The sequence below is a fragment of the Amblyomma americanum genome, chromosome 7 (assembly GCF_052857255.1).
Source record: "Amblyomma americanum isolate KBUSLIRL-KWMA chromosome 7, ASM5285725v1, whole genome shotgun sequence".
Taxonomy (NCBI): domain Eukaryota; kingdom Metazoa; phylum Arthropoda; class Arachnida; order Ixodida; family Ixodidae; genus Amblyomma; species Amblyomma americanum.
In genome coordinates, this window is record NC_135503.1 from 125,635,566 (window position 1) to 125,654,015 (window position 18,450).

The 18,450-nt window shown below is 49.3% G+C and overlaps 1 protein-coding gene across 1 annotated transcript in view; it reads right to left on the reverse strand.

Annotated features, from left to right (window-relative positions):
• Positions 1-18,450, reverse strand: part of LOC144099536 (uncharacterized) — a 325,768-nt gene that overhangs the window by 28,842 nt on the left and 278,476 nt on the right. The window contains exon 4 of the mRNA XM_077632915.1: positions 12,401-12,559. Coding sequence (XP_077489041.1) covers positions 12,401-12,559 — 159 coding nt within the window. The remainder of the gene's footprint in view (positions 1-12,400; positions 12,560-18,450) is intronic.

An 18,450-nucleotide genomic window follows, 5' to 3' on the forward strand; every position in this document is an offset into this window, starting at 1 on the left:
TTCTACAAAGACACTTTTATTTATCAACGTTTCGACCGCGGTGCGGTCTTCTTCACCGCGGTCGAAACGTTGATAAATAAAAGTGTCTTTGTAGAAGTGCCCACTTCTCTTATATATATATATATATATATATATATATATATATATATATATATATATATATATATATATATATATATATATATATATATATATATATATATATATATATATATATAAAAATTGGTTTTATGGGGAAAGGAATAATAATAATAATAATAATAATAATAATAATAATAATTGGATTTTTGGGGAAAGGAAATGGCGCAGTATCTGTCTCATATATCGTTGGACACCTGAACCGCGCCGTAAGGAAAGGGATAAAGGAGGGAGTGAAAGAAGAAAGGAAGTAATAGGCACCGTAGTGGAGGGCTCCGGAATAATTTAGACCACCTGGGGATCTTTAACGTGCACTGACATCGCACAGCACACGGGCGCCTTAGTGTTTTGCCTCCATAAAAATGCAGCCGCCGCGGTCGGGTTCGAACCCGGGAGCTCCGGATCAGTAGCCGAGCGCTCTAACCACTGAGCCACCGCGGCGGGTATATGCGCTTCGCCTCAGTGGATTCTAGTCGTTATGGAGAGCGCGAAAGAGAGGAAAGAACGAAAGAACGAAGCGAGGAAGGGGCATTCTTGTTGACAGCGCATAAAAACACGGACAGAAGACAGAAAACATGGAAGACGACGTCACTGGCGCTGAACTTCAACTTTATTTAAGAACCACCGAAACACTGCATATGTATACCCAAAACACAGGCGCCAACAAGCGATTAAAATTTTATGCACTTGTGGCAACAGAAATGATATGACAAGTAGTAGTAAAAGGACAAAGGCTAAAAACCAAGCAGTTGAAGCGGGCAGGAAAAAACCAGAGCAAGATGAGACAAAAATTAACTTTTACCAAGTGATTTGAAAAAGAAAATCCTCTGACACGTTACTTAGTGGTGCGATTTGACTAAAGGAAACTTCAAGAAGGGGTCCGATAACACTGAACCAAAACACACGCATAAACAAAGATCAAACGTGGCGAAAAATAAGAAAGGCGTAGTTGCAAGAAAAAAGCACGCAATGAAAACAATGGTGATCGGGTTCTCAACCGAATATTTAACACAGGGGAAGCCAGCAATTAACGCAGCTAAACACAAAAGATGAAGTGCGCTGGATAGGCAAAAGAATAAAAACGGGAATGAGCAAGAAAGGCGATGATAACAAGAAACGCGGCTAAAGGTATAAGATGAGGTGCACTGAAACCGACAGAGAAAGATAAAATATCAACAAACGAAATTCAGCAACAAGTAAGAAGTCTAAAACAGGCAAAAGATAATAATAAAAGCGATAAAAGGGAGATTGGCGAAAAAAGCAGAGAATGTAACTCCTTTGTAAAACCAAGATCAAGTCAAACAGGTCCAGAAAGCAAGGCTAACTCTTTTTCCGACATTGAAACCGAGGGTGCGCTTACACATTCACCCTCGTGGCTGAAAATCTCGGTGGCTTGCACTATTTCACGTGTCAGCTTGTTCCGGTGCTTTTTTAACACAGTGGCCTTTTTGGAACATCGGATGGCATGGCTTTTTTGGGTCGCAGTTTCGGCAGTGGAATGGGGGATTCCTGACTGATGTACTTGATAAGTCATTCTTGGGCTCCCTTAGCCTTTCACTGATGCATCGGCCTGTTTGGCCGATGTATGCCTTCGGACAAGACAAAGGAATTGAGTAGACGACGCCTTCCGCGCATGCCGTTGAGGGATTTCTGTGCCGAGTGGTGCATCCTCTGTTCCTTTTTTCTTTTTCATTTACAATCCGACAGAGCTGCGGTAGGCGCTGGGGGGCGGAGAAGACAACGTCTACTCCAGCTTCCCTTCCAATTTTCTTAAGGTTGTGTGAAATGTGGTGCATGTAAGGGATAAGAGCAACCTTTTTTTTTTGATAGCGTTGTTTATTGCCTCTGGGCATAAGGGGGGTTAGGAAGAAAAGAGAAAAGAAAGTAAAGAGTGGGTGGGCGTTAAATAAAGCAGGAAAGATGTGCCGATCTAATTAAGGCGAGGAGGGAGCGGTGATGTGGCCCCTGCGTCCAATCAATATATAAGGACGGGTTGTCTGGGTGGAGACCCGCTGCTGCCAGGTGGCGAATTCTAGTTGGCTTCAGTGCCGGGCAATCCCACAAGTGGTGAATGTCAGCCTCAGTGTCTTGTGAGTTGCAGACTGGACATCCTAGGCGCGGATATAAGTGGCGAAATTGAGGCCACGTCCGAGTTACGGCAGGAGTGAGGGCAACTCCGACCCGGATCCTCCGGAGCACAACCTCCTCTGCACGGGTAAGACCGCGGGGGAGGCTTATCGCACACGGAGGGACGAGAGCACGTGTGCGGCGCCGGAGGTGTTCCTTTCTTGTGAGAAGGAGGGTAGCGTCATCCATACTGAGGAATTTAGGCATTGACGTGGGTAGGGTTGGCAGGCGGGTTGCAGAATCTGCAGATATTTGTGAATTGAGTAAGTCACGTGGGGCCCACTCAATTCGAATGGCTTGCGGGATGCGAGCCGCCAGGCAATGTATATTCTGGCACATTTCTGGGCTGCGGCTAACGCGTCGTAGCAGACGAATTGCTTGAAGGGCGTCAGTACGGATGATAATGTGGGCTGTAGGTAGCAAGGTAACTGCTACTACAGAGTGAAGCGCATCCTGTATAGCAAGCAGCTCAGCACAGAAGGAAGTAGGGGGTTCCGCGAATCAAAACCTGGCCGTCTTGTTAAGTGCAGGCTGGCAGGGACAGTAAAGTGCAGTCGTCGTTACACAGTCCTGGATACTGGCATCAACATATATAATAATTGAGCCGCGGGGTAGGTGACTATCTTGTTCCGCGATTCGCTCGCGAAGGGACGATGCCGCATAAGGTGAGGTTGGCGACGTATATCGGTAGGATTGTTGTCGCTCAGCTGCACGAAGTACTATGGAAGAAGAACTGACGGTGGCGGCGACAGTATGGTGTGTGATGAAGCAAAGGTCCGGAGTGCTCGCGGTGAATGTAAAAGGGTGGCCTTAAAGGAACTATGCAATAACTTAATTGAGATTACGTAAAGCAGACGAGAGATAGGCATTCGATCACTCGTCATCCCAGTGCAAGAATATTTGAGCTAGCATCAACGACAGCGAAGATATAGACGATTAAATATTACGCTCCTCTCCCCCCCTCAACTCGTACACGAGGAGCACCAGAAAAAAATAAAGAAAACAGCTATTACGTCATTTTACGTCTTAGTCATTTTACGTTAGATCAGCCGGTGGTGCTTCCTCCCGTATTAATCTTGGCTGGTTAACAAGTGTCCGTCGGCAGTATCCCGGTCGTCCGATTTAAGTCGGAGGCGACTTTAACGCCCCTCACCAGGATTGGGGTACCCCACTTCAAGCCCTCGTGGCAGGCGTGTACTGAACGCCTTCACGGATGCCCAATTTGTGCTGCTCAACCATCCTGGGACAGCAACACGGCCAGTGCGTCAAATTCGCAGTGCTTCCTACGCTCCAGACTTGACGTGGTGGTCGGGACCGGGTAATGCCTCCTGGGACATGGAGCCAGACTGCTGGGGAAGTGATCATCACCCTATCATCATCGGTCTTCACACCTCACATTTCCGACCTTTACGCTACAAATGTTCTGTGATCAACTGGGACAGTTTCCGCTCCTGTATGGACAATCTCTCCTCAGATTCTTCGCCAATCCTTGTTGAGCGCATACAAACAGCGCTCAACAGTGCTACAACTACCACCTGGACTGATGTTGGTCGACCGGCACCAGATCTCGGCCTTGTTAACTTGTGGGCGGCACGCCGTCAAGCCGAGCTGGCTGCTACGAGAGACCCTATTTCGTCGCAGGCACGTATGCGATTGCACTATCTTACAGCTAAGGCACACAAATATGAACGCGATCTCTCTCGGCGGCAGTGGCATGCGTGGTGCGAACAATTTCTGCAAAATCCTCGAATGCCTCTCTCTGGCGAACATTCCGTACAATGGAACGCGGTCGCCGTTGGACTGACGCAGCGGCAACCGCATGCTTCGCAGCTAACTTGCCGCCTGATGATTTCGTCAAAGAAGCAGCGCGAAAGTTCTTTCCGAAATACGATGCTGTGCCTTCTTCATCCGCTAGTTTAAATATGGCAGGCATCCCAGCGCATGTATATCAAATGCCGTCTGATGTCGACGTAGATGGAATTGCGTGTTCATTCTCTATGCCTGAGTTGCTGGCTGCAATAGATGAAGCGAAACGGAAAACAGCTCCCGGCCCGGACAATATTCAGTACGAGGTGTACAAGAACCTGAATAGCGCTGTACTCCCTCAACTACTCGACACCATAAACAAAGTATGGTTGGATGGCGTAGTGCCCCAGAGCTGGAAATCCGCTGTCGTGATTTCTATCCCGAAACCAGGAAAGCCTCCGACGGACCTCGCCAACTTGCGATCTATCTCCTTAACTCTTACGCTGTGCAAGCTGGCGGAGAAAATGCTAGCCACACGACGTTCATGGTGGCTAGAGCACCACGGTTTTTATCACCCAGCACAAATCGGCTTTCGTCCATATATTGGTACAGAGGACGGGTTGGCTGTCTTAGCATCTGCAGTTTTGTCATCTACCCGCAGCCGCAATGTGCGTACTGTTTTAGCAATGGACGTTGAAGAGGCATATGATAACATCAGTCATGCATCCATTCTGAACTCCATTGGCATGCTTCATCTCCCTCTGAGAGTGCGTAGTCTTGTCCAATCATTTTTGGAAGGCAGAAAATTTGCAATTCGCATCAGCGGCGAAGGGGTCGGATCATTTGTTCCTCTCTGCGGCGTGCCCCAGGGATCAGTATTGTCGCCGACGTTATTTAATATTGCTTTCATCCCGCTGGCTTGGCGCTTACATGACATCCGTCATATAAAATTTCTTCAGTACGCTGACGACGTCACGGTGTGGAGTACTCACCAAGATTTCCGTACTCAGGAGGCTGCCCTTCAATCTGCCTTGGATGTTACCTGTAATTACGCATCATCCATCGGACTTCAGCTATCCGTGCATAAAACAACATACACGTCAGTCGCCAACCGCTGGGGACGCCGTAAACTTGCTGCAAGTCCAATCCGTCCTTTGTCTATCAGGAACCCCACTACAGGAAAGTCCGAGTGTAAAAATCCTTGGATTAATGATTCACCAATCAGGATCAGCAACTGCATGGCTTTCTCAGGCAAAAAGGCAAGCTATTCAGACTTTGGGTTTGATTAGAAGAACTGCCCCTAAAACTGGTGGAGCAGGCTCGTTCGTTGCACGGCAATTAGTGAGGGCAGTTCTGCAGCCACGTATTGTTTATCAAGCCCAGTTTCAACATCTTACAAGAGCTCAATGGGATCGCCTTAAAGCCGTGAACCGAGAGGCTATGAGGACCATTACGTGCCTTCCACGCATCACACCGGTCATAGCTTTACAAGAGCATGCCCAGCTCAATACCATTGATTAGCTGGTGCAGCAGCGCCGTGAAGCGCACAGCCTTAAGGCCAGTCTATTGCACTCCACGCATGCACTGAGGACTTATGCAACGTCACACTCCATTCTTCAGCCGCCAACGCCAGTTCTTCCCCCATGGAAGTTTGTACAGGTCAGCGACAACAAGCCAACAGATAATCGCCGGCCAACATCTGCTCATTCGGCATCATTGCTTCGCCAGAAATTTGAAGAACAAGATGCTTGCCTGCCTGAAGGATCCATTGTTGTCTACGTAGACGCAAGCATACAAGACTGCAAAGCAACAACAGCTATCTACTGCCCGTGCAGACCTGCCCTGCATCAAACCTCTTGGTTTCTGCTTACGGAACCCCCTTCGTCCTTTTGTGCTGAGCTCGTTGCAGTTCAAAGAAGCACTCTGCTCTGTGGTCGACTTAACTATGCTTTCTGCGGCCCGCGTTGTCATCCGCACTGACGCCCTTCAAGTTTTCCTGTTGCTACGACGTGTTAGCCGCTGTCCCACGATATGTCAGAACATCCACCGCTCGCGGCACGCATCCGCAACCAGTACGTATTGAGTGGGTCCCCGGGGATCTGCTGACCTATCAAAGGCAGGCAGATTTAGCGACCCGCCTTGCGAATACAAACTCATCACCGCCTCGGCTCCTTCATTTGGACAATTTTACCCTCCTTTCATCAAGAAAGGAACTCCTCTGGCGCCGCACACGTGCTCTCATCCCTCCGTGTGCGGTAACCCTCCCCCGCTGTCTTACCCGTGCAGAGGAGGTTGCGCTTAGGAGGATCCGGGTCGGGGTTGGCCTCACACCAGCCATCACTCGGAAGTGGCCTCAGTACCGAGAATTGTTTGCTCGGCCAGTGGCTCCGGTATGTAAACACGAGGACATTGAGGCCGACCTTCATCACTTACTGTGGGCCTTCCCAGCTCTCAAGCCTACAAGGATCCGGCACCTGATGGTAGCAGGTCTTTCACCAAGCAACCCTCCTTCATACATTGCCTGGACGCAGGGACCGTACCATCGTTCTCTACTGGACTTCATCAAATCAGCTAACCTTTTTCCATTCATTTAATCTCTACTGCATCATTCATCACACCTTCACCAATCATTGATGCCCTGGGGCAATAAATTTCGCTTTCAAAAAAAAAAAAACAGCTCTGAGACTGGGCCCCGCCTATGAATACGTCATCCGCTGACGTTTATTTTGTAACTTCCGGTTGTCGCTCCTAGCCCCCCAGCAGCAGCGTCGGCGGCGTGGCGGCATCTCTCCGGTCTCTTCGCCTTCCTGAATTGCGGCGCGCGTCGCGTTTCTTTGCTTGTCATCTGTGGTAATTAGCAGTAATAAACCGGACCTCGAGGTACGACTGCTCGCTTTCACGGCCGCGATGGCATCTAGCACTATGCGTGCGCACGAAGAGCCGTGCGAGTGGCTCCGGAACTCACAAACAGAAGGAGGCGGCAGAGGAAAATTTAAACCATATGAAGGCAACGCCCTGGCCCGAGCTTGCCCGAGAGGTCGCGCGGCGGCACGAGCAGACGATTTTCACGGCTACCGGAAGTGTGTCCGTGACGTCGTGGCTGCCGTGGCTCCAGCGAATGAGAGCGTGTGGTGGCGCCTGGCGACGTCATTGGCAGTGTGACGTCTTTCTTCCACGATTTTAGTTCCAAAATCGGTCACTACGAGCACATCAATCGGCCCGCGAATTTTAAAAAAAAGCACGGTTTTTAAAAGTTCATATTAAATTGCCGGCTCAGTTCTGAAGACTCATACTTGGTGTGAATGCTTCTTAGCATCATTTCTAAGCATTGGAAAACACTTACAAGTGACTTTTTATTCGGTGCATAGTCCCTTTAAGGCTACGAGCATCACGGCGCTGCTGCACAAGCTCGTCAAGGGTATTCAACTGAGCATTTTCTTGAAGTGCCACGATCGGCGTGATCCGTGGAAGGCAAGTGATAGCTCTCATTGCCTCTCGATTGACGGCTTCCAGACGATCCCACTGATATCTGGTTAAGTGTTGCAACTGTGCTTGGTAAATGAGGCGCGGTTGCAAAACCGCTTTCACCAAATGTCGTGCGACATGGGAGCGAGCGCCGCCGGTTTTGGCGCAATACGTCTGATTAGGCCAAAAGTCTGCAACGCCTGCTTTTTAGCCTGAGAAAGCCAGCCAGTACCCGTTCCGGACTGATGTATCGACAAACCCAGAATTTTCAATGTCGAAGATTCTTGAAGTGGGGTTCCAGATAGTTGGAGCCGGATTGGCGTGGCAACGAGTTTACGGCGTCCCCAGCGGTTGGCCACTGACGTGAACGTAGTTTTGCTCACTGAAAACTGTAGGCTGTAGCGTAATTGGCGGTAATATCTAAGGCTGACTGTAGGGCCGCCGCTTGAGTTAGCAGGTCATGGTGAGTGCTCCATACGTGATATCATCAATGTACAGTAAGAACTTAGCGTAAGGGACATCATGTAAGTGCCATGCAAGAGGAATGAAGGCAATATTGAACAGTGTTGGTTACAGCACCGAGCCTTGGGGTACACCGCGAACAGATTGAAATGATCCTATGAAGTCACCACTGAGGCGTATGGCAAATCGTCTGCCTTCAAGGAAGGATTTTATAAAATTGCTTACTCGAAGAGGGAAATGCAGCATGTCAATAGAATGCAAAATGGCAGCATGACTTATATTATCGTAAGCCTTTTCGATATCCATGGCGAGGACGGTACGTACACTGTGGCTGCTAGTTGATGACAGAACTTGCGACGCCAAGACAGCCAAACCATTTTCACTGCCGATGAATGGACGGGAGCCAATTTGGGCGGGGGTGGTAGAAACCGCTGTGCTCCAGCCACCACGACAGTCGTGTGGCTAACATTTTCTCTGTCATCTTGCACAGTGTAGATGTTAGAAAAATAGGCCTGAAGTTGCCAAGATTCGTCGGTGGCTTCCCTGCTTTTGGAATTAAGATCACAGTGGCCAATTACCAGGTGTCAGGCACAGAGCCGTTTAGCCATACTGTGTTAACGGTGTCAAGAAGTCGAGGGAGGACAGCACAACTCATGTTCTTGTACACCTCATATGGAATGGCATCCGGGACCGGGCGATGTCTTTCGTTTAGCCTCTTATATTGCTGCAAGCAACTCAGGCATGGTAAAAGGAGACGCAACACTCTCGATATCTGGTGCTGATGGCAGTTTATCTGCGTGAGCTGGAATACCTGCCAAGTTAGACTGGGTAGCTGGTGGGGGGGGGGGGGGGGGTGGCAACACATCATATTTTGGAAAGAATTTCCGTGCCGCTTAGCTCTGTTGCAGAAAAAGTGCTGAAAAGTATCAAAGCGAAAAAAAGCCCGCCACCGGCCGAAGCGCGCAAGCAATATAAATAGGTTGCTGTGATCCTTTACATGCACCACATTTCACACAACCTTAAGAAAATTGGAAGGGAAGCTGAGTAGACGTTGTCTTCTCCGCCCCCCAGCGCCTACCGCAGCTCTGGTCGATTGTAAATGAAAAAGAAAAAAGGAACAGAGGATGCACCACTCGGCACAGAAATCCCTCAACGGCATGCGCGGAAGGCGTCGTCTACTCAATTCCTTTGTCTTGTCCGAAGGCATACATCGGCCAAACAGGCCGATGCATCAGTGAAAAGCTAAGGGAGCCCAAGAATGACTTATCAAGTACATCAGTCAGGAATCCCCCATTCCACTGCCGAAACTGCGACCCAAAAAAGCCATGCCATCCGATGTTCCAAAAAGGCCACTGTGTTAAAAAAGCACCGGAACAAAGCTGACACGTGAAATAGTGCAAGCCACCGAGATTTTCAGCCACGAGGGTGAATGTGTAAGCGCACCCTCGGTTTCAATGTCGGAAAAAGAGTTAGCCTTGCTTTCTGGACCTGTTTGACTTGATCTTGGTTTTACAAAGGAGCTACATTCTCTGCTTTTTTCGCCAATCTCCCTTTTATCGCTTTTATTATTATCTTTTGCCTGTTTTAGACTTCTACTTGTTGCTGAATTTCGTTTGTTGATATTTTATCTTTCTCTGTCGGTTTCAGTGCACCTCATCTTATACCTTTAGCCGCGTTTCTTGTTATCATCGCCTTTCTTGCTCATTCCCGTTTTTATCTTTTTGCCTATCCAGCGCACTTAATCTTTTGTGTTTAGCTGCGTTAATTGCTGGCTTCCCCTGTGTTAAATTTTCGGTTGCGTACCCGATCACCATTGTGTTTTCATTGCGTGCTTTTTTCTTGCAACTACGCCTTTCTAATTTTTGCGCCACGTTTGATCTTTGTTTATATGTATGTTTTGGTTCAATGTTATCGGACCCCTTCTTGAAAATTCATTTAGTCAAACCGCACCACTATTTCACGTGTCGGAGGTTTTTTTTTTCTTTTTAAAATGACATCGTAAGAGTTATTTTTTGTCTCATCCTGCCCTGGTTTTTTTTCCTGCCCTATTCAGTTGTTTGGTTTTTAGCCTTTGTCATTTTACCACTACTTGTCATATCATTTCTGTTGCCACGAGTGCATAAAATTTTCGCCGCTTGTTGGCGCCTGTGCTTCGGGTATATATGCAATGTTTCGGTGGTTCTTGAATAAAGTTGAAGTTCAGCGCCTGTTACGTCGTCTTCCATGTTTTGTCTTTTGTCCGTGTTTTTAAGCGCTGTCAACAAGAATGTCTCTTCCTCGCTTCGTTCTTTCGTCGTTGCCTCTCTTACGCGCTCTCCATAACGACTAGAATCTACTAAGCGTTGTCAACAAGAATGGATAAGCACCAACTAGACCGACAACTTGTCCTATTGGAGGAAGAGACAACACGCTCAAGAGACGGCAGAAGAACGCGCCACACAAGTCGAGAAGCGTCGTGCCACGTCCGGAGTGACTCTTCATCTGCGGAAGAGACCAGACAGAGTTCTCGAGAGCGTCGTAATGGAGACGCTGCGTATAGCCGAGGTGCCGAGGAAACGAAGCTTTCGCAATTCAACTAGGGCTAACCAGAGCTAAACCACAGCTAATTTTTCTCAACTGCGCGGGCAGCCGCTGTGCCGGATGTTTTCACTGCTCTCGGTGTAATGCGACTCTGATTATTACCTTATGCCGTGAATACGTTCACGCTCTGTGAAGAATAAGCAACCGATGAACAAAGAACAGCTGAATTTAATGCTAACGTAAAAGAGAGCCTACAAAAAGGTTCGATGCGTACAAGGGTCGTTTTGCGACTGACGCTTTCGTGGTGTCTCGTCACTCCCATGATCTCAGCCTCCAGACACGCCTTTCCGCACTCTCCAGCGTCCTAGACAAGGAGAACTGCATGTGCGTTGGCAGAAGAGCGCAGTCGTTAGCACGGTCAGCTGCGGAAAGGAAGGATGGTGGTTCGAATCTCATCGGGCACAAAGATTTCTTTTCTTATCGAGTTGAAGAGCGTAACGGACAGACGGACGGACGCGATCATGAGCCATTAAATGCTTTCGCCTTAATATTTTGGAAGCTGCGCTCGTCGACGAGTCACCCCAGGCGCTGCATGTAAACGCCGGACGGACGGACGGGAGAGTGTGCCATTTAGGGCTTTCGTCCTAATAATTGGCTAGAATAAGACATATCAATTCAGCGACTGCGATGAAGCAAGCGAGCAGGGGGCGAAAACTGGAACCGGAAGTAACTGTAACAGACGATTTTCCTAGGATCCTTTGCGTTCACTTCGGACACGCAACTCGCTCATTGGCTCATCGTTCTCAGGTGCAACACTATTTGGACGGGTCTCGTCCAAATGGGGAGCAAAGCAGCCGGCGAGTGCTGCAAATAAAACGAGAATCCAAAGCGCCTCTTGCTTAGTAGCATGCCGTCCAGTGGGCACTGCGTGGAGAAGTCGCGCGCAACAACTTTCGCCAAGCTCAGCAAATCTGGACAAACGCTTCTGGTTTGTGCTGCTGCCATCGCGTGCTGCATGACGCTGGGCATCAAAATGACCGAGACTTTTGAACGTTTCGTACATCCCGCTGATTTCCCATTACCATCAGAACTTTGCGGAGCAAGCGCAGCTGGGGAGCATTTTATAATCCAGATTCTGCAGCGCGAAGGAAGAGTAAGCCATCGATATGAACATCTTCGCGCACCATTTTAATTATGAATGAACATATTCCCGTTAATTTACCCGTTGATCGCTAGTGACAATAGATGGCGGCAGTTCATGATGGGTAGGAAAGCTCGGCATGAGCGCGAACCAACGAAGCACCAGTTCTCAGCCCTCGTTCGCTCTCTGTCCGAACGATGAGGCGTCCAGCTCTTGAGAAGACGGTCAAGAAGGATGGCAAGCTCTCGACTTTATGGCAAGCAGTATGGGGGAGCCATTTGTTGGCAGACGTTAAATTGGCCCTTATACATAAATAAAAGCAAAACCAGTGCAGCAGTATATCTATAGCACCTTTCTTCATGGTAGGCGGGGATCGACAGTTACAGTACCGAACAGCACTTCTCTGTTTGCTTTACATTTCGGTCTATCGGTTGGCGCAGTTGTCTTTCGACAGAAAAAAAATAAATGACCCGGTTAAAAGTGCCCTTTGTCGTGCGGAACAATTCTCATGGGCACTGCATGCCGATACCGAAGGCTGCGATTCTAAACCATAAAACATACATGAAGAGCTCGGAATTTCTACGGCTTGCTGTACGAAGGGCGGCTGGTTCTTTAGTTGATGTGACACTAGCGACACAGCATGCGTGATTAGATCAGAACGTGGTAGATTGGACCATCGGCCACTGTAAATGAATTTCAAAATTTGTCTTAATACAACAATACCGCCTTTCAGCGCCGGACGACAGGCGCCCTAAAGCCGAACAAGAGCCCCTGCTCGCGCATGCGCATCACGGGCGCTACCTTGTCTGCGTCGGCGTTCGTGCGCACATTGGCGAGCGCGGACATGTTGGTCCAGGCGCAGAGCTCCTCCACAGCCGCTGGCGACACTTGCAGGCTAGCGTCAGGGTCGCGGCCACCCAGTTGCGCCAGCAGGCACTCGCGTAGGATCATGTGCATACCCTGCGCCAGTGGGAAAAATGAATGTGGATTAGCTCAGCTAATCCAGGATATACAAAGCGAAAGCTGTCGTAGTTGATTGTGTTCACTGGCGTTGGCTTTGACAACATTCTAGACGGCGCATAACTGGCTCCCTAGGTCACTGGAGGCCTCAATCGCGCTTTGAGGCACGTGGCGGTGGTGAGAGAGAGAGACAGAGAGAGAAGAGATGTGGGCTGCATGCATTATCGCTGACAACGTTGTCACAGACACGCGCACTGCAGCAATAGGCCGCAGCGTTCATTGGGTGACCAACCTCTCGCGATCAAACCATTCACTGCCACCTGCTAGATGGGCGCGCTGCCTAACCAGTGTTCAGAAACGCAATCAACAAGTTTTTGCAGCTTGACACAACGCCATGTACATAAAAGCGATATTTAGGTGTCCACTGACCAGGGGAGCCAGTTGTGCGCCTTTTCCTTTCGTGAAAATCAAACGGCCGGTACAACGTAGTCAATGTCAATGAACCCAAATGAACGCCGAAGGCTCAGCTATTTTGTTTGGTTTTTGAGGAATGGAAATGGCACAGCACCCCTCGCATCTTATTAGACCCCCGAACCGCGCCGCAAGGGAAGGGACAAAGGGGGAGAGAAAGAAGAAAGGAAGAAAGAGGAAACTGAAAATTAGTTTTGGAGGAAAGGAAATGGCGCAGTACCCGTCTCACATCTCGGTGGATACATGAACCGCGCCTTAAGGGAATGTATAAAGGAAGGAATAATAATAATTGGTTTTTAGGGAAAGGAAATGGCGCAGTATCTGTGTCATATATCGTTGGACACCTGAACCGCGCCGTAAGGGAAGGGATAAAGGAGGGAGTGAAAGAAGAAGGGAAGATAGCGGTGCCGTAGTGGAGGGCTCCGGAATAATTTCGACCACCTGGGGATCTTTAACGTGCACTGACATCGCACAGCACACGGGCGCCTTAGCGTTTTTCCTCCATAAAAACGCAGCCGCCGCGGTAGGGTTCGAACCCGGGAATTCCGGATCAGTAGTCGAGCGCCCTAATCACTGAGCCACCGCGGCGGGTACACAAAGGAAGGAATGCGAGAAGATATGCTCGGCGGTGCTAGAGCTAACTTTTTATTAGAGAGAAAGCTTTACTGGCCGCGAACTTGCGATTTCGCCGTTGCGGTGCTCCGAGGAGGCACATGACGTCCCAACGCGCGCCTCGCCGCGGAGCCGAACCGCTCTGGCTGGGCCGGCGGCGGCTGGCGCACTCGGTGGTCAAGCGCAGTTGGAGTATGGAGGGTCTCGCTTTGGCCGACTTGACGTCGCCGTGCAGCGCGCGCGCGCGTTACGCCGGATTATAAACGCGCCTTAAGAGAGCCTGCGCTTAACCGCTAACCAACGTATTCGGTGGCGGCATCTATGGGAGCCACTGAAACCCCCCGCCCACTAACTGAATAAAAAAATAATCCTGTGGCGAGGCTCGGAACCGAACCAGGGCTTTCGCCGTTTGAGGCGGAGACGCTACCACTCCGCCACGACGGCTCAAGGTTAAAGCATCAATAAAGGCGCATCTAGTGAATGCATTTTTCTGATGCAGAAGTCTCCGCGCTTTCGCTAAGTATATCCTGGTCTAACAGAGCTAGACTATCAGCAATTTTTCAGTGAGTGTTTGCAGGCCAAAAATGGCCCTTTACGTAGGTGGAGCCCTTAGTCCGGGAACCCGACTGGACGAGGCCGCTACTCGCGCCCGTTGGACTAGAGCCCTTTGAGACTCCAGCCCCGAGCAGTTGAGCAGGGCTGCCTCCCATGGCTCTCGGGAAAGGGAAAGGTTTGAGGGATGGAAAGGATAATTCTGACAGGCCCAAACCATGTGCAAGTTATCGGACAATAGCGCACAGTGAGGGAGGGCAGCGCCCATCAAATTTTGGGTCAAAATGTTATGCTATTGCGGGACAGCACTAAGTGTTGGTCTGCTGGCGCCTGAAAGTTCGCTCATCAGCTTTACTAAGGCTCTTAGCAGGGACCGAGAAAAGCCGATGCTGTTTGCAATAGAATTCCAGAATTTACCTGAACCGCTGAAGCGGTTGCGTAATATCTGAGCCGGAGGAGTCTTGATGAGGTGCCCGATGGGTATGCGCTCGGGCGGCCGCGTCCGCACCCTCGTTACCTCTAAGGCCTTGATGGCCCGGACTCCAAACGCACTCAGCGGCAGCGTTGTGAAGGCTACCGCGCAGCGGCGGTCCAATGGAGGTCAAACTGCAGCCCACGTCGATATCGATGCCTCAAGGCCAATAAATCTTTCGCTTTAAAAAGACTGAACCCAGTGGTCATCAGAGGTTCCTTGTTTGCTGCTCGAGCTTCAGCCCATGTTGGTGTTTCACTCCGCATACGAATTTATAATCATTTCTTTCTGTCCCTGTAGGCATGTTCCGAGCTCATAGTGGTTACCGCGAAGCCGCGACGTATTTTGTGCTCCTTAATTTCTCACCGAGTTCCTCCAGGTCTCACGTAAACAAAAGTGAAGAGAGTGCGTGCAAACGCCTTCGTAACGAGTCGAATTCTCTATTCGACTCCTTCTCTCCACCTACGGAAACAAGGGGAGGATGCCCTTGAAGTCATCCTTCGCAAAATTGTAAAACGTGCCCTTCCGTAAATTGGCATATGAAACCTTCATCCGTAGTAAACTTCAATATGCATCTTCTATATGGAACCCTCATCAGGCGTACTTAATTAACACCCTAGAAGCTATTCAGAACCGCGCAGCACGTTACATAACCTCAAATTATGACAGATACTACAGCATCACCAGGATTAAATCAACACTCAATCTGCTACCACTTGAGAACCGTCGAAAAATCTCACGACTTTGCGTTCTTCATAAATTGTATTACAACTTTCCTTACCTCCGTGACTCATTACTCCTACCTCCCATCCGAACATCGCGTCGCCTCTTCAATTCCCTGAGTGTTCAGCGTTTACATGGTTCTACAATAGCCTTCAATAAATCATTTCTACCTACAGCAATAGAAAATTGGAACCAGTTACCAGACCACATCGTAAACAAGCGTGACGCTAGTGAATTTAGAGACGCACTAATCGAACATTACATCAAATGAAAAAAACAACCTCATGCTTTGATTTTTACCATTTATTTTTTCTTGTTACTATTTCCTATTTAGCCTATCCGCCACCATGTATTGATTAGAACTGCATTTTAACATTTCACAGTGTATTCCAGATCCTTTTTGCATTGTGTTGTATTTTACTGTATTAACATTGTTATTCTCTTTACTTTGTATTTCAACTGTTCCCCCCCCCCCCCCCCTTATGTAATGCCCGAAAAGGGCCTTTAAGGGTACAATAAATGAATGAATGAAGGAGTTCATCTCCCCATTTCTGCTTCAAACAGCCGGCTTATGGACGTTGGGGCGGTGGATACTTTCCGGGAGCTCCGGGAGGAGCGCCTTACAAACCAGTAGACGCGCTTGTCGCAAAGGGAGTCGGGTCGCTGCCTTCTTGCTCGAGTTCATCTCCAACACACCACTCCCACGGAAGACAGGTTTCACATCCCATAAGTGTGGAGACGCGCCCTCCATGGGGACCTCTTGCAGCCAACATGTCACACGAAGACAATAATGGTCGGCGCCTTGCACGAGCGTAAGCCCTAGCCAGACATTATGGCAACAGAACAGCTGTATACTACGTGGATGCCTCCGGTCCTCGCCACGGGGGATGGTACACGGTCGCGGTGGTTCACAACAGCAACACAGCTAACGGCCTCACCTTCAGAGCCCGTAGTGCAACACAAGCAGAAGAGGTCGCGATTGCTCTCACGGCCTCACATTCCGATTCAAAATACATAGTCACCGACTCGCGAGGGGCCTGTTGGAACATCGAACATGGCTGCCCTCCCTTCCTAGCCAATGCAACCTACCTAAATTGCATACGGGATACGGACCTTGCACACCGTTACCTTATATGGACCCCTGCTCATCAGGGCTTGGCAGGAAACGAACCAGCAGACGCAGCCGCCCGCACGCTCTCTTACCGGGCTGTTTTGTCCTCACCACCCGATCAAGAACCTCATTTTAATCTGGTCTATACCTTCAAAGATGTTACAACCTACTATTAAGATAGTCACCGCCTTTACCCTCGCCCATGTAAACGCCCAAGGAGGCTGATGAGCGGCTCCTTCTCCGCCTTCTCACCAATACATTGCTGTGCCCGGCAGCACTAAAATATTTTGACCCCTCCTTTAATGGCAGCTGCCCGCACTGTAGAGCGGTGTCTTCTGACACCTATCACATGGTGTAGGCCTGTCCCTCCAACCAGGATATTCCCCCCATCCACAACCCTGGAGGACTGGGAGGCGACCCAGCTCGGCTGCCACGACTTACAGGCCCAACAATTAAGCCTTAGTCGGGTGCGCCTAGTTTGCGGCCAACGCCACTGGAGTCCCAAACCGGAGACCTCCGCTTAGTGCTTGTAAGGATCAGTCCCTTACGGGCTGATCCAAACATACACCCTGTCCCTTCCTAATAAATGTTTCACCACCACCTCCAGAAAATTTGACAAAACATCCGATTTTCATTTCGATGTATTCGTCTCCAGGTGTTGATGCGGGAGTAAAGTGGAAGCCGTGCTTTATTGCACGCAATAAAAAGGAAAGAACTCCGCGTGTTTTTGTTGCTGACACATCGAAGAGCTTGGCTGCAATAGCGGCTCATGATAGAGATGAATTGATAGGACGGCTCGCAAATGCTATCGCACAGCTAGCGAAAACAAAGAGCAGCCTCTTGAGGCTTTTTTATACAAAAAACCCATGTCGCACGGAAAGGTGTGCGTGAGCAGGACAGCAAGGTTAGAAAGGGCGCGCTGCGCATATAGGCTTGCGCCGTCAGATGTCGCTGGCAAACAGTTCTTGTTAGTACATGTCCCTGCATAACACTAGTTCCTGTGGTCTCTCCAATTTTGCTTACCTGCCACCTAGGGCAACTCAATCATCAAAAAAAGAAGCGAAAAATACGTTTCGGCGTCGCGGTATCCAATCAAAGCTCAGGATCTGAATCATAATCACCCTTTGAAACGCGCTTTCCGGTTAATTTAGCAAGAACGCTTGTTCCGGGACGTCGACTGGAATACGCTGTTAGATGCGTTAGACAGCGAAACCTTCGTGCAGATGAGTTGGCAACTCAGGGTAGAAGCAAACACGTCTTTCTTCAGTGTGGAGAAAATACGAAACATCGGTGCAACTTAAGTCAAATCGGCCTTTACCGCACCGGAGCGCAGTGGTTGGACGTCGCGCCGCCATCCGCGCTTACTCCGTTACTGCGCGACAGCGCCATGTCCTGAACACTTAGCGATGCGCACTCCCCTTCGTTAAGATCGTCTGCAGCAGGGTAGCCAATGCCACAGTAGAAATTTATAAAGCTTGATAAGCACCCGCGCGAGAGAGAAGTTTGTCCGCCACAGGGGGCCCTCTCGCAGCGAGAGTGTGGCACGAGATAGCACTGCATGCTGCAACTCTTCAGCCGCCGCCGGAGCTGTGATCTCTCCACTTTTGCTCACACCTGTACGTCCCAACTTTGCGTTTCCGCAAACGCCACACAAAGGCACTTGACATACTCTAGAGTAGGCTGATGGAAAGAAAGCATTGAAAGTTTTCGGACGGCACCGCCTGTCGACACGATTTCCATCTTACTGCTGTCCAACATAAGGTCAAAAGTCGTTTGGATCGGTTTGTTCTATGGGCAGAACATTATAGCATTTATTTTCTTGGCGCGTATTTAAACAATTATTTTCGGATTATTCAAATAAGCATTAAAAAACTGATTTCCATGCATCTATAAACCATGCTCATTATTACCGCGGCAGCAGCACTGTGAGATCTTCGGCGTCTATAGCAG